Raw genomic sequence first — 23,891 nt, forward strand, 5'->3', positions numbered from 1 at the left:
CTCCTGCAAAGCATTGAGGTCATGAAAAACGAGGAAGTGTGAGGAACGGTCACAAAGCGCACTAAGGAGACACGACAAGTGAACGTAATGTGATATCTTGGATTGGATCCTGGAGCATCGAGAGCACATGAGTAGGAAATGGACAAACTCTGAATTAGTCAACAGTACCGTACTAACGTTTTCTACTTAGTGTTAATAAAGGTGCCATGGGTACGTAAGATGTCAACATCAGAGAAAGCTAGGTAAAGAGTCTCTCTGTATAGTATATACACTCTGTGTAGTATCTTTGCAACTCCACTGTAAATCTAAAGTAATTTCAAAATCATAAGTTAAAAACAGTACAAAGGGCACCTGCGTGGCTCAGTCGGATAAGTGTCTGACTTCAGCTCAGGTCATGATCTTGAGGTGAGTTTAAGCTCCGTATCTGCTGTCAGCACAGAGCCCACTTCAGATCCTCTGTGCTCCTCTGTCTCTCTCTGCCCCTCCTTCACTCATGCTTTTTCAAAAATAAACAATAGAAATTTGTTAAATAATAAAAACAATACAAAAAACAATAAAAAATGTCTGGCCCTCATTCAAACCAATTCAATCAGAATCTTGGGCATTCAAAGCTCTCCTGGTGATCCCAATATGCAGGTAGGGTTGAGAACTATACACCTGAGATTTCAACCATGAGCAGGTGCCTCAGAATTCTCTGGAGGGCTTATTAAAACAGACTGCTGGGCCCCACCCTGGAGTTTCTGATTCAGCAGATCTGGGGTAGCATCTGAGAATTTAAGTTTCCAACAAGCTCCCGGGTTATGCTGAGGAGAACCACGTGGGGCAGAACCGCACCTTCAGAACCATCTAGGTTCTTGCAGCTCCAAGTGAGCACTCTGGACCAGTAGCCCCTGGGAGCTTGATAGGAATGCAGACCCTCAGGTCTCACTCAAACCCACTGAGTCAGAGTCTTGTGTTCCAACAAGAACCCGGGCTAGCGGTTCTTACACACAATTTTGAGACTCGCTGCTCTAGCATGAAAGTGCAGGGAGAGGAGATGAAGCCATGGGAGCTGAAAAGGCAGAGGTCAAGGGCTTCCTACCCAGCACTTCACTAGTCTTAAGAGCCTTGCCTTGCCTCTCACACGTGGGAAAAAGAAAAACAGGAAGAAACATCAGCAGAACTCTGCAACTATTAAGCTGAAGACAGCACTGAGCTGAGAGTTTTCTGCTCCCAGCAGTGCCCGCCAGGGGCACGGTGACCTGGCTGATGGCAGGGCTGAGGCAGCCTCCAGAGAAAGCAGGCCAGGAGGCACTCACTGCAGGAAAATGGACATCACGCTAACCCAAGGTTTAATATTTACTCTGCTGAGGACTGACCTCATCTTTCCTCTAAAACAGGAGAGAGCGCTGAGCCAGTCTGTGCAGCTTCATAAGAGGCTTTACTTTACAGGAAGGAAGGAGGGAAGAGACGAGGTGAGAACAGCCTTTTTGAACAAATGAGCTTTTACCAAAATGTTCATAGATTTAAGGCTGGGGAGACTGGGCCCCCTGCAGTTTCCCTTCAGCCTGTTACCTGTAAGCGGTGGGTACCAGGGTGCCTGGCATTCAAGGCCTCTTGCTGAATACAGGGCCTCCTGATCCAGCCCAACCACCACCACCATTGCAAAAGGAATGCAAAGAACTGCAAAGAACTGGCTGCAAAGAACACACCACTCCCTGTGGCCTTGTTTGTCTTGCCTATTAAGATCTTGACCCCTTACCAGGTCCCAGCTTTTAGACCCCAGCCCCTCACATCTATACCTGAAAACTACATAAGCCCCGAGTGTTACCTGCATGGCTCCATTTACCTCTTCTCTCAGTTGCTTACACTGAGGGTAAGTCTCAGCCTCCCAATGAGTCCTGCCCCTAGGACTTTCCCAGGTGCCTCTAGGAGCCATTCTGGCTTTCTGAGAGGTCACTCATTGACTATTCACATTCTTGGAGGCCTGGGAGCAGGCTCGGAGCTCTGTGGAAATTAACCTGGCCATCGAACAAGGCAACATTCCTTGGGGGGGTGGGGGATGAACAGCACTTGTAGTTTATTTTTAATATACATATTTCAGGAGCTCTGAAGATAAAGCATTCTGAGATTCTAAATACTTGCATGCTGGGCACCTGGATGGCTCAGTCGATCAAGCGTCCAACTTTGGCTCAGGTCATAATCTAATGGTTCATGAGTTCGAGCCCCATGTCAGGCTCTGTGCTGACAGCTCAGATCCTGGAGCCTGTTTCAGATTCTGTCTCTGTCTCTCTCCCTCTTTCAAAAATTAAAAAAAAAAAAAAACTTTCATGTTTATTTAGCACTGACTACAAGCCAGGATTCTAAGCCTGCTATGAACTGAGCACATACTTGAGAGGCTGTATACCACACGGCCATAGAGTTGGAATTTCTGTCTACTCCACCTGAAAAGAGGAAGGAGAAGGAAAGATCCATGTTGCCCAAATCAAGGAATCCAACACCTAAACCGAATAATTTCAGTGTTAAAAGGTAAAACACTCTTCAGAGTAAGCTGGTGATTTCCTGAAATATTGTCACTGCTGGGAGAAAAACGTCACAGGATCTTATTGGGAAGCATCAAACCCAAATCAATTCACAGCAAGTTCCACAGGCCAGAGAAGGGATCAGAGCAAGGTCCCACATAGCAGCTCAGCCACGCTATCTCTGAACTACAGAATAGAGATGGAGAGAACCATCTCCTACAGTTCTGGTCTCCAGATATGGCCCTACCCAGGCCAAGCAGGAACACAGGCCAGTGGTCAGTCGACAAAGACATACCTCGGGCCAAGGGCATAGGACAAGACACCAGAGTAGTTATTATATAATAAAGAATCTGTCTGGTCTTTGTCCCTGGCTTCTGGGAGATAACTGTAACTCCTTGGAATTTCTCAGTGATGGGAGCATCCTTGTTTTTCAGAGCATACCTCTGGGTTTCTACTAGATGGCCCAGGATGGTGGTGAGATCAGCCCATCTTCTCCGGGGGTGGTAGGGAGAAGCGAGGGCTGGAGACTGAGTTCAATCATGTGATCAATGATTCAATTGTGTCTATGAAAGGAAACCCTGATAAAAACTCTGCACACCGAAGCTCAGTGAACACACGGCTATGCTGAGAGGGTGATGTGCCTGACCCCACGGGAGAGGATGCAGCAGTTCCGCATTCAGGATCCTTCTAGCCCTTGCCTTACATGTCACTTCATTTGGCTGCTCCTGATTTGTATCCTTTATAATAAAACTGTAATCACAAGTATATTGCTTTCCTGAGTTCTGTGAGTCATTCCAGTAAATTATAGAATTTGGGGGGGTGGGGAGTGGGTATGGGGTCGCCCAAATTTGTAGTCAGCCGGTCAGAAGTGCATGTGGCTGGCGGAGCCCCAAACCTGCAGCTTGAGTCTGACATGAGTCTTATGGGCTCTAGGCCTGAAGCCTTTGGCCTCTGCACTAGCTCTGGGTGGTCAGTGTCAGAACTGCAGGCAGGCCACAGCGGTCCAGGTCCACCCTGCCTTAGGCCTGAGGGAACATGCTGGACTCTCCTACCTCAACTGAACATCCAATTCCCTCTGAGATCAAAGTTTTTGAGACTCAATTCAGGCACGTATGACAGGCCAAAGAGTGAGTGTGATTAGAGCTACAGCACTGTGGACCACCATTTAGCAGCTATGTGACTTTGGGGAAGTCAGTAAACCTCTCTGAGTCTTGGCCCACATCTCTGTAAGATAAGACTAATGGCATCTCCCTCTCATAGAGCTGATGGGACTATTTAATGATGTAATTTATTTACAAAGAGCCTAGCATGGTCTCTCCCCCTGGAAGGTACTCAATCATCATCAGCCAACTTTCCTCCTACTTTCAAACTTCCCTATACCCCAAACTCTCCCAGATTCTCTACTCTCCCTGGGTGATTGTTCGGGGTCCTGGGCCCACTGGCAACATGCTCATGTTTTAGATCCCAGGGCAGCAGGGAGCCAACCATTAAACTAAAAGTGAGAAGCAAGTAACCATTACCTTGAACAAAAGGACATTTATATTTACTTCAGTGGCTATAAAAGACACCATAAAATATAATATGCAGCATGCATCCTCATGATTAATAACAGATCTTGCAAATTATTCTCTCAGGTCCCTGGGTGCATCCAACTGGTCACTAAGAACAATTAATTCTTTCAGGAAATAAAGGGATTGCAAATCATCTCTGGTCAGTGGAAAACCTGCTTGTTGTATTATGAATAAAGAGAAGACAAGGCTTGAATTCAGGGGTTTTCTGCCCCTGTGAATGGGGCGAAGTAAGATCAGAGACACTCAAACACAATTACTGTCAGTGAGCACAGGTGCTCACAGGTAAAAGTAAGACCTGCCGAATGTGGGGTCTCTCAGGGACCTGGAGTTAGACAGGACTTTGGGGACGACCCAGAAACAGGAGCAGATGACTGAGGGGCGGGGCAGCCCTGGCTGTGGGCAACAGCTGGAAGCGTGCAGTCCAGACAGGAGACAAGGAGGGTGGACCTCTAGCCACACTGACTGAGGCTTACACTACAGTCTTCAGGACGGAGGGCATCAAATGATGAGCTAAAGGGCTAAGTGAGGATGCAATTAGTAGAACAAAGCAGGTGGAGAAGCCAGAGAAACCAAAGGCAGAAGTTTCAGCTGAGCCTCTGAGTTCCTGGCCTTGGGGCTTCTTAACTCCTCTGAACAAAACCTCAGAGTCTTAGAAGGTAAGAAAAGCCTAGATGGGGCAGGAAGTGGCCACACAGGGAAAGGCTGGAAGGGTGACAGAGGCAATATGCCAAGCAGAACACAGTGGCACACGGCGCCCAGGTCCAGTCTTACCTAACGGCCAGTGTGGATTCACCCCCAACCTGGAATAAAAATCCCACCAACGAAGCCCTTCCCTGCAACCCTGAAGGGGTTTTTATTGAACCACAGTACATAAAACAGCAAAGGGGTCACCGCGACAGCAGTGAACTCATGCCCCGGACGCCGAGCCACCTTGCTCAGGTAAAACACCTCTGGGGAGTGACAGGACACGGAGAGGGAATCTGTTCCCAGCAAGATCAGAAACTGTGCTCTCTTCCAGCAAAATCAAAGTGCCCACAAGTTAAATGTAGGAGTTCATGTAGGAAGTCCGTGGGATTCATAGTCCATCCTGACAACAGGGGTCGTTACTGGAAGTAAGGTGACATCCAGCCCCACGGCACCCACCTAGAGTGGGAAACACTGTTGTGGCTTCTCCCTGGATAAGGGGAGAAGCCTACTGCATGGGACAGCTTGTGGGCCCAGAGACAAGGGCTCCGGCGCAGGAGAGGGATTCCAGAGGTGTGTAGTGCCAGTGACAATGACCATGGGGCCCCAGGCCACCATGTGACAGAAACAGGGCACCTGCGTGGAGACAGGACAGAGGAGTGAGGGGTGAGAAGTCCACTTGCCCAGCACAGAGTCACACTGGAAAGGGAAAGGGGACAGCAAGTGCACTCAGTGTGGAGTGGGCAACAGCCAGCAAAGCAAGGCCAAGACCCAGCTGGCCAGCTTCCAGCCCTTCACATGCAGAACCAGTTCATGAAGGCTGATCTGCCATAAGCCGAAGGCCTCGCTGAAATAGATCCGGGCCCTTCTGAAGGACGAACACGGATTCTTCTTCTTGTGCCTGTGGGACAGACAAGGAGGGAGGAGAGAACAAGAGGTAAAGAGGCAAGAACTCAGTATCACTTAGAACAACAAAAGATCGTGGCTTAGCCAACTGACCAGGCCCCCGCCCTGGTAGATAACTCCAGGCTGTGTGATCATAGCCCTGCCCCCCAGCGACCAGAGGGACTCAACTACTCCAAAGGAGCTTTCCAGATAAGTGGGGTAAACAAAAGCACTGAATTACCTGGAAACTAGGTCAGGTGGCCCTGAGAGGCTGAGGCCAGTATGGATTCAGCCCAGCTCAATCCCTTCTGCACTAACAGGACATGACAAAATCTGGTGTCATGATAATGACCCCTCCAAGACTTGGTTCCCAGAACCGTCAAAGGAAGAATAAATCATGCTCAGCCCTTTCTGTGTGCATTCTATTGCTATAATCTAATTCGATATCTGATCGTGGGTGCATGATGTATGTGGCCAACACTCCCTTTGTCGGTGTGCCAAAATGACCCATTCCCTACACTGGCTGGATGGGAGTTGTCACCAGTCTAGGCCTCCTCTCTCAGAAGAGAAGATTCAGCCAGAGCATGGCCCTTCCCATGTATGTGCACATGCAGGGAGAAGGGCCTAGAACCCTCACTTTTCTAGCAATACCTCCCCGAGGAAGCACCTTCCCTCCCTCACCAACACTCCAAGGGCGCTGAGGCATCTAAAAAGACCTGATATCCCAAGTGAGCCTGCTGGCGACACTTTCCTGAGTCAGGGCCACATGTGCAGGGAAAGAACACTGGCCTTGCTTCCTAGCCAATCCTGCGGGGACAGGTCCCAGGACCAGTTAGAGATGGGATACATGCATCAGGGTGTCCTGATTCCAAGCCCAGGGGACATTTGGATGGGACTGAGACTCTCAGAAAACATCTCAAACTTTATGGAAGGTAAGAGTTGCCTGGAAAGGCTGACTAGGAAGGTGAGGTCCTAGAATTCACGTATTTTACAAGTACAGATGACCCTCTGGACCACCCCAAAACACAGCCCGGAATCAATGAATTCACTGGAGCAGTCTCCTGCCCCTAACTTTTCAAGGACTGGTGCAGACTAGGGAGCTCAGGTAAGGCCCTGGGCACTGGTGGGAGAAAGCGGAGGCGAAGGAGACGGCCGGGGCAGGCCAGGGAGCTGGGATGGAAGGAGAGGCCAGAGCCCGCACTCACGCAGCCAGCGCTCTGATGCAGCACCGTGACATGTTGAGGAAGGAGCTGGCACTGGCCCGGGTGCCCAGGGCGGCCTCAATCCCACGGAGCAAGTCATTGGTCTTGAAGATGAGCAGCATCTGGCGAGGCACGTGGTTGAGGAGCTGGCTAATCTGGGGGAGGTAGTTGGCCGCGTTGTTGCGGATCTCTGAGTCCTGAAGCAGTGACAGGCAGACAGACATGGAGAGTTGGTATGGGAAGTAGGGCCCAGGGTGGTAGGTGCCTATGGCTGAGGGGCTTCAAGGAGGCTCTAGAAGGGAGCTTCCAGCATGTAGCTGGCTGCCTTGATGCCACCAGGACCTCCCCAGAGGGAAGCTTAACACAAGGGGCTTTGTAGTCTGACAAACCTGGAAGCGATGTCTCACCCCAACTTCTGGCCAAGCACCGGACACAGTACAGGAGCACAACAACAGGACCTCTGCCATCTTGGCTCCCCAAGGTCACCAACACCCGTCCTCCAAGCTCATGAACCAGTACTGACTGGGGCAGGAAGTCAACTTCGTCATCAACCATTTGATGAGACTGGAGTTAGCTAGCCTCTTGGCCCAGGGGTTCGCCCGTGTGAGGTGAACCAAGGCTTTTCTCCCTGACCACCAATTTGATGACAGGCCTGGAAGTAGCCTGGAAGCTGGTGCCAGCTGAGTCATGTCCCCCATCCCTTCCACCAAGCCCAGGCTGCTGCAGTTCATAGATCTGAGCTCCTGACCCCAACCCAACTCCAAAGTCTTGCTCTATACGCTGCCTGACTCGTGCCCCACCAGACCTACCCAGAGCCCCACTCCCCGCTCATTGCTTGAGGTCCTGATGCCCAAAGAACAGGAGCCAGGACTTACCCCACCCTGGTGTCTGAGTGTGAGGTCTGGCTTCCTTCCCTGCCCCTGAACTCTTGCAGGGCTCTGCGCAAATACCTGTCCCCAGCCAGAGCCCCGAGCATGCCATGCCGGTGCACTTCAGACCTCTTCTCAATCTCCAGAGAAAATGTCTGCAGGCATTAACTCATGTAATCCTCACAATGACCCTATCAGGTAAGTATATCACCCCCATTTGAGAAAAGGAAACCAAGGCACTGAGAAGTTAGCAACCTGCCTGCAGGTCACAGCTAGTAAGTGGTGAGTCAGGGTTGGAACCACAGGCCACCTTCACCAGGCTCTGCCTCCTCTTATCTCACAGCGGGGACCCTGACCCTGGGCAAGTCCTTTCATCTCTTGTAACCCTGCATCCTCACCTAAAAACTGGGAATGCTAATACACTCTGCGCCCACCTCTCAGCCTGACTGAGAGGGACAGCAGAGATAAGGATCAGGGAGTCGCTTGGTGCTAATCCACGTCACAACAAGGGGCGCAGCAGCACTGCCAAAGGCTTCCCCACGCAGCCTCCTTCTGCAGCAGAAGCAGGACTCTCGGTCCTTTCCAGAACACGTGTGCACTGCTGATAACTGAGTTGCTGTGTAACTCGAAATGTCCCTCAGGCAGGAGCTATCAGACTGGAACATCTCAACACCAAGCCAGACACTGAGGCTGTCTGTCTCCCCACTGCCTCCCACCATGGCTGCAGGCCACCTGCCCAAGGGCTAAGGCCAGACCAAGGCCTTGCTCACCACAGGGACCCCTCAGCAAGGTGGGGACCGACCTGGAGACAGCCCTTCTCAGCCCCTCTCAGCGCACCTGCACCTACCCAAGCTCCCTCTAGGGGGCACCTCTTCCAGCTTGGACTATCCTGATGGTGAGTATCTGCAGTAGACCATGTTGGGTGCCTACCCAATAGCCATTCCTCATTCTCCTTTCTCAAAAGAACCTCATTTTTGTTCACTTGACCCCTGGGGCTGTGTTCTTCAGGGAGGCGAGCTCCTCCCTAACTCCAGGGCAGGGATCTTGATTAATCTCAGCCAAGGTGGGCCCTGGGTGGAATGCCTCTGCCAAGTGATTGGCTCAGGCATGGACACGAGACACAATTCTGGCCAATGAGACCTAGGGGGGAGTCTGTTGAACCCTTCTGAGAAAGGTTTTCTTGTTAAAAAACAATATATGAGAAGGAATGACCCCTAATTCTCACCTCCGGACATCAATCAGGGTATAAAGGTGTGAAGCCTGTAACTGCCACAATCATCTTAGAGCCCTGACAGTCAGCCCAGAACCCTGAACTGCTGATCTGCTCAATTAACCAACCTGGACCCATACCCACCCCCTCCATCTCCAGGCTTCTTGTTATGAAGAAAACAAATGCCTAAATGTTTAAGCTGATTTTAGTTAGAAAAACATCTACCCTGACACAATGTTGAAGGTTACCCTCGTTCTCAATAAGACTAGACTCAGAAAAACAGAGCCCTTACATCTCAGAGACTGGGCTGGGGCTGGCTGGTCTGGGGCAGCAAAGTTTATTCTCCCTCTGCATTTTTGTCCAAAGTGAGGAAATGGTGTCCATGTCTCTAGAACCTACACCAACACCTCTCTTAGATGTGGTCCCAGGACAGCAGGGACTTTATAAAAAGATGTGCAAGAAAGGATTCTTGCCCTCCAGGTACTCACCACCTAGTTGGAGAACTCACAGAAGTATACAAACAGCCACTCTTAGAGTCGAAGGTGCGGCGCATGAATCATACGAGTATTAAGGGGCCACTTCAGGCAAAGGTGATGAGGAGAGGCCTCCTGGCTGGTGCTATGGACTCAATTGTGTCCAAAATCAATATCTTGAAGTCCTAACCCCAGTGTGACTGTATCTGGAGACGAGGCCTTTAAAGAGGGCATCAAAATTAAGTGACTTCCTAAGGGTGAAGTGTGACTTCATATTCTAACCCAATAGGACTGATGTCCCTCGGAGAAGAGGAAGGGAAGCCAGGAGCATGTTCACATGGAAGAAAGGCCATGTGAGGTTACAGCGAGAAGGCAGCTGTCTGCAAACCAGGAAGAGAGGCAGCACCAGAAACCAACCCTGATGATACCTTGATCTTGGACTTCCAGCCTCCAGAACTGTGAGAAAATACATTTCTGTTGCTCAAGCCACCTTGTCAGTGGTATTCTTCTAAGGCAATCCAAGCAGACTAATACAGAAGCATTCATGCTGGGTCTTCATAAGTGAGTAGTTCATAAAAACACGTATCGGGGCGCCTGGGCAGCTCAGTAGGTTAAGTGTCCAACTTTGGTTCAGGTCATGATCCCATGGTTCATGAGTTCAAGCCCTGCATAGGGCTCTGTGCTGACAGCTCAGAGCCTGGAACTTGCTTCACATTCTGTGTCTCCCTTTCTCTCTGCCCCTTCCCCACTCAACCTCTGTCTCTGTCTCTCTCTCAAAAATTTAAAAAGAAACTTTTTTTTAATTAAGAAAAAAACAGGGGCACCTGGGTGGCTCAGTCGGATGAGCGTCCGACTTTAGCTCAGGTCATGATCTGACAGCTTGTAGGTTGGAGCCCCACATCAGGCTCTGTGCTGACAGCTCAGAGCCTGGAGCCTGCTTCGGATTCTGGGTCTCCCTCTCTCTCTCTGACCCTCCCCTGCTCACACTCTGTCTCTCAAAATCAAACAAAACATTAAAGACACAAACACACACACACACACACACACACACACACACATATCATATACCAAGTACCTACTGTGTGCCATGCAATCTTGTCCATTTCTGAGGCTTTAAATACCAAGTATACCCTGAGAACTCCCAAATTTATATTTTGAGCCTGAACCTGTTCCTGGAGATCCAAGCTTGGCTGCCCATGAGGCCTCTATCTGAATGCTCTAAATACTGGCTCCTGCCCCCCAGCTATGTCCTTCCCACTCTTCCCTGTGCCAGGAAGTGGCCCCACTCCCTACCCTACACCACATCCTAGCACACTGGGATGCAACTCTGACTCCTCCCTTTGCCTCCTCTCCACACCCAAGTTGACAGAAAGGCCTCTCAAACTTCCATCCAAAACACACCCTGGCTCTATCCTTCTTCCATCCACCTCTGCTGCCGTTAGCGTGGTCTCTGCCCCCGTCACCTCCAGCCTCCTGACTAACTGCCCCGATGCTCATCTTGCCCTGTCTGGAGAGGTACTTAAAGTAACAACGCTGAGCACACCCTTCTCTTGCTTGGAACCTGTCAAACGCTTTGCTTTGTACGGAGAACGAATCCAAACCTCTCCCCACAGCTTACGAGGCCCTGTATGATGCTCTCTGCCCAGCACCCCCAAATTCTTCCCATTCCAGCACCCACCTCCAGCACACTCCGGGCCTGCTGACGCTTTCTACCCCTGCTCTGTGGCATTGTGTGCCCTCTGCCGGGAATGCTTTCTCTAAGTTCTGCCTTGGCTGCTGCCTTCCTGGTCCTCCAGAACTCAGATGTCAGCTCCCAGAAAGATCTCTGAGCGCCCAGTCTACAGCACCCCCATTACTCACCCCACCGGTTGCCTCCCATACCTGCACCTGCAACTGTTCCATTTACCTGTTTGTTCACACGTTTACTGTCTCCCTCAACCACAGTGCAAATTACATGGAAAGCCTGTCTGTTCATCATTGGATCCCCAGCACCTAGTTCGGGTTCCAGCAAAAACAAATGTTTGTTCAATGAACAAACTTCAGGAGCTCTGGGTGGGCACTTTACATGCATTATCAATAAAGCATCCCTGAAATGATCATCCGTGTTTAACAAAGGAAGGAGATGGCCTCACTTCCAAGATAATGAGCTTTAAAGCCATGTAAGCCCAAGGCAGCTGCCCGTCATCATCACCACCAAGCTTGCTGGGGAATGGTGTCAGTTTGCAGGAAAGCAGAGCCAAGAGATGGGAGAGGTGGTCACTTGAGATTCCGTGCAGCCATTCCTAAAGGCCCCCATCACAAGGCAGCTTACAGGGAGGACTGTGAGTCTCCAAGAGGTGGCGAGAACCATCCAAGGTCATGCCACCAGGAAGAGCAGGATGTGGAACTGGAACCCAGGTCTACCTGGCTGCACAAGCCCGTCCCCACATGGCTATGGGCAAGTGCGCACGGGTCCAGCCAACTGACGGGGCAGAAAGAAGCCAACTCCATGAGAGAATGAGAAGCCGGGGAGGGAGGTGGCAATGAGTACGGGGAGGAGGGGTTCCTAGGACCAGTCTCAGCCCAGACTCCATGCGAGTCTCATCTAGATCCAATAGAAAAATGAACCACAAAGCTGTTTCGCTACACACTCAGGGAGAACAATGGGACGAGCGGCCACGTGAGGAACTGAGGCGCTCTCCCCATTAGGGAGCCCTACAGGAAGCTCAAGATGGGAGGCCGTCCCCAGCAGGAGGCGGCGCAAGTGGAAACACACTTATGATGAGACAGTCCCTGGGGATTCCTACAAGTCTTGGAGGAGAACTTGGTGGAAGCCTGAACTATCATGTGAGTGTGTGGAGCAAAAGCCACAGCAGTCTGGGTTATAAAGTCAAGATACCAGGTTGATAAGGCCAGGAGGGATACAGTGCGACACCGTTCCCTCTCCCTCCTTGTATCCAGGGCTGCGGCTTCTCCTCCGGTGTATCTCCAGTGCTGCCCATCGCCCACTGCCACGGCCCACCAGGCCACAGCCTCAGGCCCTGGGTTGGCAGGGGTCCAAAGGCCATCCCTGGCCCCACCCCTTGTATTCAGAAGACAGGGCTGGGAGGGGACCACCTACCTCAGTGGCGGTGACCGGAGCTCGGCTGATGCCCCTGTTGACCGAGTCCCAAGACCGGGCCGTCAGCATGCAGGCAAACAAGGGGTAGAGGTCCCCGGCTCCAAGGCGCTGGCTGTACTTCTTCACTTTCTTCATGTCAGTCCAGATCAGCGACTGCCAGAGGCGGCAGTAATTCAGCCGGAACTCCTCTGTGAGCACCTGCGGGGGGGTGGGTACAATGTGACAGGACCTGAGCCTCCTTTCCCCATGGAAGACCTAGACCCTGGCTGGTATGATCACTGTGAAGGGGGTCAGATGAAGACTGGGGACTCCTGCATGACATCCACTTCTTTCCCAAAGTTCCGCCATCCCTAAAGGCCCAGGTTGAAAGCTACTACCTGGCCTGCTGTGGTCTGGAGTGCCAGAAGCTACCATTTGCCCACTAAAATCACATTCCCCACCTCCATCCTAGTTGGGTGTGGCCCTCTGCCTGAGCTCTGACCGATGGAATGCAGCAGAAATCCCACATCAGCTCCTGAAAACTCTCCCACGGATGCTGCTCTGAGCCCCTACCCCTGCTGCTGGAGGATGATGAGACACCCCCCAGGGAAGCCTAGAGGGCAGAGCCTCAGTCAGTCCCTGCCTTCAGACTCCTCTGCCTACCCGAGACAACAGGTATGTAAGCAAGCAATTCAATGTCTCCTGTGTCTGGGCCATTATTTATTTGGGGGGCTGTGTGTGACAGCAGCTAGCCTACCTCAAATTAATGCACCCAATGTCACTAAGTCTTTCTTTCTTTCTTTTTTTTTAATGTTTTATTTATTTCTGAGAGAGAGAGAGACAGTGTGAGCACGGGAGGGTGAGAGAGAGAGGGAGACACAGAATCTGAAACAGGCTCCAGGCTCTGAGCTAGCTGTCAGCTCAGAGCCCAATGCGGGGCTCGAACCCACGAACCATGAGATCATGACCCGAGCCGAAGTCGGACATTTAACCGACTGAGCCACCCAGACGTCCCTGTCACTAAGTCTTTCAAAGGAGGCCAAGATTTCGGGAGGTGGGATCAGGGCCCTGAGGGGAAGAGTAAGAGAGCATTGGGGAAACCTCCCCAGGACCATCTGCCATAAACTCAAGATAGGCCCTGGGTCCCGGATTGGCAGTGAACTTCCCAACTTCCAGGCAGGAGCCCATGGCTCATCTGAACCAGATGAGTCCCAAGTTCCAGAGGACAGAGTCTGGAGGCATCCAGCCCCATCAGTTCCCGACCCTCTTTCCCAGTACACATCACCTACTCCCTGGGACTGAGTTGCCCCCTTACCCTGAATTCCTAGTTCATCCAAGGGCAGCTCATTTCCCAGTGAGCTGGCCTGGGCTTCCCTGGGAAGCAAGGTTTTCATAGCCGACAAAGCACCTGCACGTACCCAGGCATATCCCCATCTCCTCCCCACAGCAGCTTGCAAAGGAGGCATTACTAATCTCACTCGACTAGAGCGAGCTCATACGATGTGACTTACACAGAATAACAGCTCTAGGGGAAGGGCGGGGCCTCGCCATCTGCCCTGGGTATCTGCCTCCTGTTTCTGTGGCAGATCAGATCAGCAAGCTCTGATCCCAGGACCAGAGCCTGGACCGGCTAGATGAAAAAGGCCTCTTCTACCTGGTAGAGCCCGTGGTCCAGCAGGACAACCTCTGCCTTTCCCGTGCCCGGGTGCTTCCGCACCAGCACATTGCCGGGGTGGGGGTCGCAGTGCACAAAGCCATTGACGAAGATCATCTCGCTGTATATCTTGCCCAGGTGGCGTGAGACCTGAAAGAGAAGGAGGCAGGTGGGAGTTACAACACATGAACACCTATCTCATAGACTTCGACCCTGGCCCCTCAATCTGGTCACTTTCAAGAGGAAGGCCAGCGGTGCTGGGTGGGCCTGAGAGGTCCTGGTGGGAGTGATGGCTTGTGATTGTACGGTTGTTGAGTTTAAGACAGAAGCTTGAGTTCTAATCCAGTTCTCCTCAACTTCAGCCACACGTTAGGATCACCGAGAACTCGGAAGTGTTAGAGGTGGTCCCCAGGCATCAGCATTTGTTTTAGAGTTCCCAAGATGACCGTAACATAGAGCAAGGTAGAACAACTGCTTCCAGCAATCCTGAAGCCTGTAACTCCCACTCTCGACCCCTGCCCTCCACTCCTCCCTAACCCTTCTCTTCCCCATTCTCTTCATTCTCTCCCAAAGCTGAAGATGGGCTGGAGAGTTAGGGTGGTTGTGAGGCCATCCCAACTTCCCCTTCTCCAAAGAGCAGGAATAGGAGGCTGTGGGTCAGGAATACATAACCCCGCACCCCCGAGAGCTGTTCCCACCAGCTCTGAGGTGGTCCCAGGAGGACCCAGAGTCACAGCCCTGCTCCTTCTCCCTCAGGCCCCTTTTCCTTCACGCCTCCCCGCCAGAGCCCAATGCTAATCTGATTTATGATGTCTGCACAGAAGAAATGACACTGGAGAGGCCATTTAAATCATCCTGTCACTGCTACCCTCCCTGCCCAGGCGGTCTTCTTATCTCTACTCCCTTTTTATTAAAGCTAAAAGCCTCTTCCCAGCTAGGGAACAGCTGCTGAATAGCACCAGGCCTGGCTGGGCCCACAGATGGTCTGCCAGTGGGTTTCCAGAGGACAAAGAGAGGCTCAACTCACAAAGCTGATACCCCAGGACACACATTGCCCTTGACATTTCTCTCAGTCCCCACTGGACACCATGGTCGATAGCAAACATGTCCCAGCCAGAGGAGAAGAGCTGGGCCCCACAGTGGGAAACACAGGAGTAGGGGTTCAATTCCTTTCCTTTGCCTACAAAGCCTTGCACAACCAGGCCCAGCCTCCTTCCCTGGTTTTATCTCAGGCCATGACACTATAGCCATATCTGCTCTCTTTCCAATGACCCTGTACCTCAGGACCTTTGCACATGATAGTCCCCCTGCCAAGAGCCTTCCTCTCATCCCCTATTCACCTGGTTCATCCTCGTCTTCCTTCCCATCCCAGCTCAGCATCAACTCTCTGGAGGCACCTTTCTTGACCTCCCGGCCTAGAAGCGGTTCTCCTGCCATAAACTCTCATAGAACTCTGTACTGTTCTTTCATGGTCACAGCACACTATTTGATTAATGACCATGTAGCCCACTATTATAAGCTCCTAAGAGGGCAAAGACTGGCTCTATTTTGTTAAATGCCTTTATTGAGGTATAATTTACATACCAGAGACTGGCTCTACTCTGCACCCACTTACCTATAACAAGCCAAACATGAATATACGACCTTCAACACGAATGAGACCCTTGTCTATGTTTTTTTGAGATGCTGCAGTTCCTGTCTTCATGCTTATCCTAACCCCTTAATCTCTTCAATTGTAACCCCAAAATAAATCATCAAGAATAACCCTACTATAGTAATAGCTAACATGCTTATAACAGCTTTACAAGTAGGTACAATTATGATCCCCACTTTTCACATAAGGAGCTGAGACTCATCGGGGTGTGACTTACACAGAGCTACAGGGCTACAGATGGGTGGAGCCAAGACCCAAGCCAGGTGTGACCCCACAGCCTTCCAGCAACCACTCTACCACGCAGGCTCATGCCAACTTCTGCACTTCTCAAGTGAACTCTGTGACCTTGAACAAGTTGCTGATACTCTCAGCTTCTGTACAATGCAACCAACAGCAGTGCCACTCACAGGTGAGAACGTCGAGGTACGTGGAGCCCAGTGACCCCTCACGGGAGCCCCATTACTACTGACTCCTCTTAACAGTCTTTGGAGAGTGACAAACCAGGGTCCATTATCTTTTTTAAGAGATGAAGACACCAGGGTTAAAGAGGATGTCTTAAGTCCTGACACCTATCCAATGTCACGCTGGAGGAAATGAATGCCCAGTACTCTGCTGGCAATTGGAGGACTTTGCCCCATGTCGGGTTCTCAGCCTCAGGTTGAGATGTCAGATGTTCCAAAGGCCACCATTTACTGTTTCCTCAGAGTGGGGCCCAGCTGGAGTTGGTCCTGGCTGAGCCGGCAAGTCCCCTTTTGAGAAGCCCTATTGTTAGGCTCTTTGGAGCTCCATGAGGCCATGCTCTGAAAGGCTGCATTTGCCAAACCAATTGCATTTATTAAGTAATAATTCATTTTTATTTGTCAAGGACGCATATAAGGTCCAATCAGGGCTCCTGATCAGCCCAAGATAAGCAGTACAGCCAGACTGAGCTGACAGAATTCGAGCCAAAAGCAGAGAAATGACATTTCATTTAGTCTGGGCAGACCTGTCATGGGGAGATGTATGATCTCCCCTGAGCTTTCTGAAATATTGCTAATCGCTCTGGGCCCCCTATTACTACATTGAAAGATAGCCCCTGGGGATCTGGGGATTCAGGATGGGGGAGCCCTTGCCCGTGAGGAGTGAGCTGCTGCCAGAGGAGGAAGGGGAAGAGACGCTGCCAATCGGAGCCCATACATACGCAGGCAAAGCCATCAAGTGGCCCTCTCCATTTTGACACTGCACCCAGCTGCCCCTACTTGGGTGTCTTTCCATTTAGGGGTGGTTCTTTAACCAGATTTCACCAACATAGACAGACATGGAAGACACAGACAAGAGAGGAAACCAGCCTGTGCCCCCAGCTTTGCTCTGGAGCCCTCTGGAACTGCCACTTTCGGCATGGGTGACCTGAGGACAAGTCACCTCCCTTCTCAGTCTGGGTCTAAGTTCCCTTAGCTGTCAAGTGGAACTAATTCCATCTGCTCTACTTCTTCACAGGGTAACCTCAACATTCATGGTCAAAATGTGATCACATCTGGGAAAGCACTTTATATACTACACTACATACTATACCACACACTATGTGCATACTAGACCTATACAGACCATGGAGTGCTTACATACTATAGAAGACACACAAATGTGTTTGTTGTAATGTAGTAGCTTATGATTTAAAACTTGGGGGGGAATGTAAACATTATCACTTTGATCAAAGTTTAATTTTCAAAAAGTTAAAAACGTAACTCATAAAAATATAGAATGAATACATGTCGAAGATTGCTCACCTCACCAAAAAAGGAGCAAGTAAAAAGGCAGAGCTGATTCAGAGAATTTTGAGGGACTGGAATTTAAACAGGAATAAGAGACTGATATTCCTGGATTAGATATAGAACTGGTTATTGCCCTACAGAGCAATAAGGAAATCATAACCTTTGAGGTTATCTTCTCCACTAGGCAGAAATTATTTGCATATCTCTGCTGGATAAGATCTTACAGGTTGACATATGACTTCAGTCTGAGCCCTTAATTAATTGTCAATAGCAGAATCAAACAAAAGTACATTTCCCTGGATATTAAAAAGCCCTCGGTGGGCTGGCGGAACAATACCCAAGAATGACTGTGAAAGGACACACCACACATTCTTCCCCTTAATTTCTAAATGTTGGGCAATATTTTTAACATCTGTCAGAGTTGCAGTAAGTACTTTCTTGGAACCATTTTGCCCAGAGAATGGCAGCCAGCCCCCTCCTACTCAGAGACTGCAAGGATCCCAGAAGAAACCTAAGGCCACCACTGGGCACACAACCCTCTCCCCCATCCCCTTTCCATAATAATCTAGCTACATCTTGTGATTAAGAGCAAACAACTATAAATACTGTAGTGAACATGGGGACGCAGGTATCTCTTCCAGATACTGATTTCATTTCCTTCAGATATACACCCAGAAGTGAACTGCTGAATCATATGGTCGTTTAATTTTTAATTTCTAGAGGAAAGGCCACACTGTTTTCCACAGTGACTGTGCCAGTCTGCAGTCCCACCAACAGGGTACAAGGGTTCTCTTTCCTCCACATGCTCACCAACACTTTGCTCTCTTAGCCTCTCGATGCCCGTTCTGACCAGGGTGAGGTGATGCCTCCTTGGGCTCTGGGTTTGCATTTCCCTGGTGATGAGCGATGCCGAGCACCTTTTCATGTACCTGTGGGCCACTTGTATGTCTTCTTTGCAAAAGTGTCTGTTCAGTTCCCCTACGGCTGCCCTCTGCCCTGTGACAGTGGCATCTGCATAAAGACAAGTGCCAGGCACCATTCCAGGCACTTTCCGTGGACTCACAGCCATCCTCCGTAGGGAACAAGAGGAGGAAGGGAAACATATAAAAAGGGAAAGAAGCTTGGCCATCCAGCCAGCAGTTAGTGAAACCGGACTCCAAACCCAGGGAATAAGCTGTCAATCACCTCGCTATCTTCCTCTTCCTCCACTCACAGTAGAGCCCTCTGAAGGTCCTCACGGCATCCAAGAAGACATTCCATGTGGAGACAGAGTCTCAGAGAGAAATCCAGGACTGCTTCTCTACCCAAAAAATTCACTAGTAACTAAAGCCATAGTACAGCTCTTTTTAGGAGAAAAAAAGTCAGTGACAAGTCTTTTCATTGTTCCATGTAAAAAGAATGTGTCATTCATGAAAGTGACTTTAGTAATTACTCAATGCCTTTATTCCCTGACAGCGGGAAGGTAAAAAAACAAAAAATAAAATAAAAACACAAAAACCAAAAAATTCCAGGAATCTATAAAAAAGGCTTAGTAAAGAATTAATTTAGTAAATAATATTTAAATCAAGGATTATTTTTTAATTTTTCTCAAAACTTGAATTGGCTGAAAGTGCTTTAATTATTCTATAATTATATGGAATAATTTATTCCCACCCCCAAGGGAAAGTCTATTTATGTTCTTGGGGGTGCCGTACATGCAAGGCCAAGATCTCTCAAAGAAACAGGAGGCTGGTGTTGCAGCATATTAATAACCACGTAAGTAGCCCAGTATTAACTACAAAGAGGTTAACAATTCAAACTCTCCTCGCTCTCTGTTTATGGCCAGGCTTCTTGAGAAACTGAAAGACCAGACCAGACCACTGCCTACAGGATTTTACTCTCCACCCTCACCCTGTCCTGGGAACCTCTCTGGGGGTACTTGCTGCTGCCCAGTGAGGCCAAATCTATCCATGGGGAGGGTCACTCCTGGACAAGCCGAGATGAAATCCCTGAATGTGAAGACGTGGGGCACCTCTCCAGCCACAGAGGTGGTGAGTGGGTTGATCAGAGGCAGCTGGGGGCTTACTCTAATTCGGGAGCCCAGTGAAAGCTTCTCTGAGTTAGGCATCTCCTAAAAGCCAGGAAACAGGGTATCACCAAGGTCAGTAAGGGCTCCTCAGGTCTCCTGGCCAGACAGATTCAAAGGGTCACAGTGACCAGAGGGCCTGGGTCCTAGGGACGGGAACTATTAAAAGACACAGCGAAGGAAGACCTGTCGACATCTGACATCCCCTGCCTTGGGCACAGCACCCTCCAGAGAAATATTTCCACATCCTTCTACCTCACCTGGGTCAATAGAAGAAATGGGGAAAGGGTTTCTTCCCTACACGTTTCTTCTTTCCGGCAACTATTTCACCGCTAGTGCCAAAGAAGGGGCTGGGTGTTGGAATTCCAGCATAAAATCAACTTCTGTTGAGCATGCACTGTGGGTACTATGTCCAACGCTTGGTGTTTCCATCGTCAAACAATCCTATGGGTTACTCTCCTGCACCCCACTTTACAACAGGCAGCTGGGGCTTCCAAAGGGTGACCGGCCTCACCAAGGCGGCATGGTTCGTAAGGAGCAGAGCCGGTACAGAATCCAGGAAGGCCTACTCCACTCCGAACACCCCTGCTGTTGGGGAGAGAACTCTCCAGGAACCTGTCTCACACACCTGGATCTCCCTCACATCCCCCAGGCTTCTCAAGATTTGGTCTGATGAGTTACGGAGTTCTGTGGACAATGGAAGGAGATGTTTTCTTTCCAGCGGTTTCAGTAAGGAGGGTCCTTGGGGCCTCTTCAGCTTTGCTTCCTTGGTCCTCTGAGCACCTCCTAACATAGAGTCAGAGGCCCCCTGAGTGCGGTGTTCACCACAGGGAAACTGGGGGCCTAACTGCAGCCTGGCGTTTACAGGTGGGGAGTCACCATTTGCGCGGTCGATGACCACCGCTCCTTTTCCAAGTCTTCATACTCAGGACAACAGGGGGAGGTGGAAAGGAGGGGCGCAGAGAACCTTCTCAGGAACACATGCCTCTGTGAGAAACGACATCATGAATTATAAACGATTTTTTTACACAACTTCACAGCCTGCAGTCTGCACAAGAACCCTATGAAGTAAGTATTGTTGACTCCACATGCACAGAGCTAGAAAATCACTGAGTTGAAGTAACTTACCAAGAGCGCCTGGCCAACAAATGGCAGAGCCAGGCACAACCCTGGGGTGCCCCAACTCTGAAACCCTCGGCATCTCCCACTATAGCGCCCAGCCTCAGTGAGGCCTCACCCAGCGCCTCCTTCTCCCACACGCTGTGCCCACCTCTGGTACACCACTGATGCGCAGTGCCTGCACACAGTAGGTGCACAATAAATGTCTGCCGAAAGGCACATCTGAGACCCTCTCACGGCTCCCAGAATGACAGGGAATGGGTTTAAAACTACCAGAAGGAAGAAGTGTGGCCAGAGGCTCTGGCTGAACGTGGCAGGCTGAATCCGCACACTGACTGCACTCCATCCCTGACCCAGTGAAAATGACTAAAAGAAACAAAGAATACAAAGAGCCCCCAATAACAGAGCAGAGACAAAGAAACGAACAAGACTGTGCTGCTGGGGAAGGGGGAGGGGGCAGACAGCGACTGAGAACGGGCTTAGCCAGCTGGACAACGAGGGACCCTAAGGTGGCAAGGGGAGAGCCTGACATCTGCCCCAAGCCAATGGAGGGTCAGTAACTGAGGGCCCCTGACACCTCTGCAAAGAGGAGCTAGTGGTCTTGAAAAAGGATTTGAGGGAAGGCTTTCAAAGAGCTGAGCCCCAGATCCCAACCCACCCCACCACCTTTGACTCAAGGCGAGATTTATTTTCTGGAGAGGCAAAAAGACAGACTCTGGAAGCCACACCACATACCCAGAGGGCCATCCCAAGGACAGAGGATTGAATCCAAGTCAACATAAAGAGCACTGGGAGACCCCTGCCCCCTTTCCCCCGCTGGCTCCCAGGGTTCTCTTNGCTTGCCAGGCCCGCAGGCCCCATCCCCACCTCCCCCAAACTCCCAACTTTGTCACCTTTCTCTCGGCTAATTTCACACAAATTCAATTGGGCCTCAGCCCAGGCAGAGTCTTAAACACACACTCACTGAAATCCAATTAACCTTCGATAAAAGGTCTGCAATCAATAGTGGTCCTATGGTCTGAGGAGGCTCCGTCCAGCCTAGGGAAGCGTGCTCCTGTTCGACCTTTACTTTTAATAAAATCAATGACAGTCACTGTCACCAGCTCTTAATGTGACTGGCAAATATGATCAGGTCAGGCCCTCAGTAATATGCGACTTCTGGGTGCAGAGACTCAAACAAAAGAGGGCCCCCGCGGGCTGCTGGCCCCCCAGGTCTCACGCTCGTGGGATGAGGGAGCACATGGGACAGGCTGCCTGATGCCTGGAGGCTGACCTGGTGGCCGGTGGTTGCTGGGTTCCAGTCAGCGTCTGAACCACCTGAAGTTTGTGCAAATGCAGATTCCTACAACCTTTTCCACTCCAGATGGAGGAGTAAGTCTGGGGTAGAGCAGGAATCTGTACTGTTAAATAAGCTCCTCCTGGTGATTCTGAAATAGATGGTTAAAGTCTTGGCTCCCAGCAAGCCAGGAATCACTGCTGTGTAAATATTCAAGCAGGACGTACCCTTGGATTGCAGCTAATCCAATGCCTTCAGTAATTGAGGCCCAGAAAGGGGAGTGATCTGTCCAGGTCACACAGGAAGCCACTGGCAGAACTAGCGCTTGGACTTAGGTCTCTTGCCTCCTAACCTGGTGTTTCTCTAGCTGAGTCTATTGGATACTGGCTACTGAGTCTGGTCTTCAGGTCATCACAAGCCAGGCTCAGCTAGGCTGGGATGAGCAGGCCTCTCCAAAGTGGAGTGGGGCTGGCCCAGTAAGTGGTTGGTGGTCTGGGGTCATCCCCATCCACCTGGAAAGCGAGTCCTTCTACAGCCACTTCCTGAGCCCCACCTTCACGCTGAGTGACCCACCTGTGGCAGCCAAGATGCCACAAAACAGCCTAGTGCCCAGGATATGTGGGGTGAGGTGTTTGTCCCTTATCACTCTGCCTGTCCCTGGTACTTCCTTGTCCAAGGAACACTCACAGCAAGGCTGTCCCAAGGAGGGCTTCACTCCAGGGACAGGCTCGTGGAGTCCCACAGTCCTCAGGGGACCTTAGAACAGCAGAAGTCTGTTAGACTGTTCCAGGAATGTGGAGTCTTCCGAACCACATGCACACACGCACGCGCACACACACACACACACACACACACACACACACACTCCCGCTAGTCTTCCATGAGGCCTGTGGCTCTGATGCTGCTTGGTTAGAGACACAACAGATTACTTTCTGTAAAGTAGGGCCTGTCTCCCAACATCGCCAATGGTCAGTGACAGCACAATAGAGCACATGGGCCACCGCCCACTGCCCAGCCTGAGTTTTCTGGGGAAGTCTTTAATGACGACATCTTAGAATACCAAACAGCCTTCCAGATCGTGCAAACCCCAGACACCAGGGGCAGGGGACTGAGGAATTAAGTAATCAAGACAGTGTGGTACTATTACAAGGATGGACCAGTAGACCAATGGAAGGGAACACCGCTTCCAGAAAAGACCCACAGGCAATTGATGACAAAAGACTGCACTGTGTGATTCCACTTATAGGAAGTTCAGTAGTAAGCAGAAGTGACCTCTGGTGACAGAGTCAGGAAGGCAATTCTGGTGAGGGTGAGGAAGCCTGCCAGAGGTCTAGGAGTGATTTCCATCTTTATCTGACTGGAGATTACATGGGATCCATGTGGAAACAATGGAAGTGTGCCATCAAGATCTGGGAGCTTCCCTGTCTCGGTCTCCGATTCCTCACCTGCAAATACACACTCCTCCTAAGTTTACAGTGCAGAAAGGGCCTGGCACAGGGATGGTAAGTGTTAATGGTATAAGGAGGTAAAGGAAGAAAGGACAGTGCTCCGTGATGGTAATAATCGTGAAAACAACAATATTCAACTAACTACCAACTTGAAGCACCAACCACACACCGGGCGTGGTGCTCAGCACTGCTCATCTCCTCTCATCTCTAAAAATGGAAGAGTGTTTGCACGAAATGGAAAAAACCATGCCTGACATGAGTTAAAGGGAGAAGGGTTGCATTCAGATAGTGCCTGTGTGGTGGGCAGGGCTTCTCCGTCAGTCCCGCACCTCCTTCTTCAAGGAGTTACTGATGTGGCCATCACCCGGCTGGCTCTGGTTCCACTGCAGCCCCAGGCCAGTCCCCGAGAGAGGGATGGAGAAGGTGGAGGAGCAGAGATATGGATGTCCTGCA

At 50.6% G+C, this 23,891-nt stretch overlaps 1 protein-coding gene across 4 annotated transcripts in view; it reads right to left on the reverse strand.

Moving 5' to 3' along the window:
- Nucleotides 1-4,022: 4,022 nt before the first annotated feature.
- ADCK1 (aarF domain containing kinase 1) overlaps nucleotides 4,023-23,891 on the reverse strand; it is a 118,088-nt gene continuing 98,219 nt past the window's right edge. For all 4 annotated transcript variants that reach the window (XM_077750756.1, XM_077750757.1, XM_077750758.1 and 1 more), the window contains 4 exons: nucleotides 14,129-14,278; nucleotides 12,496-12,693; nucleotides 6,847-7,040; nucleotides 4,023-5,657 (listed from right to left, as the gene is read on the reverse strand). In XM_077750756.1, coding sequence (XP_077606882.1) covers nucleotides 5,486-5,657; nucleotides 6,847-7,040; nucleotides 12,496-12,693; nucleotides 14,129-14,278 — 714 coding nt within the window. In that variant the 3' untranslated portion in view covers nucleotides 4,023-5,485. The remainder of the gene's footprint in view (nucleotides 5,658-6,846; nucleotides 7,041-12,495; nucleotides 12,694-14,128; nucleotides 14,279-23,891) is intronic.

The sequence above is a fragment of the Crocuta crocuta genome, unplaced genomic scaffold (genome assembly GCF_008692635.1).
Source record: "Crocuta crocuta isolate KB4526 unplaced genomic scaffold, BGI_CrCroc_1.0 scaffold186, whole genome shotgun sequence".
In the NCBI taxonomy this organism is placed as follows: Eukaryota; Metazoa; Chordata; class Mammalia; order Carnivora; family Hyaenidae; genus Crocuta; species Crocuta crocuta.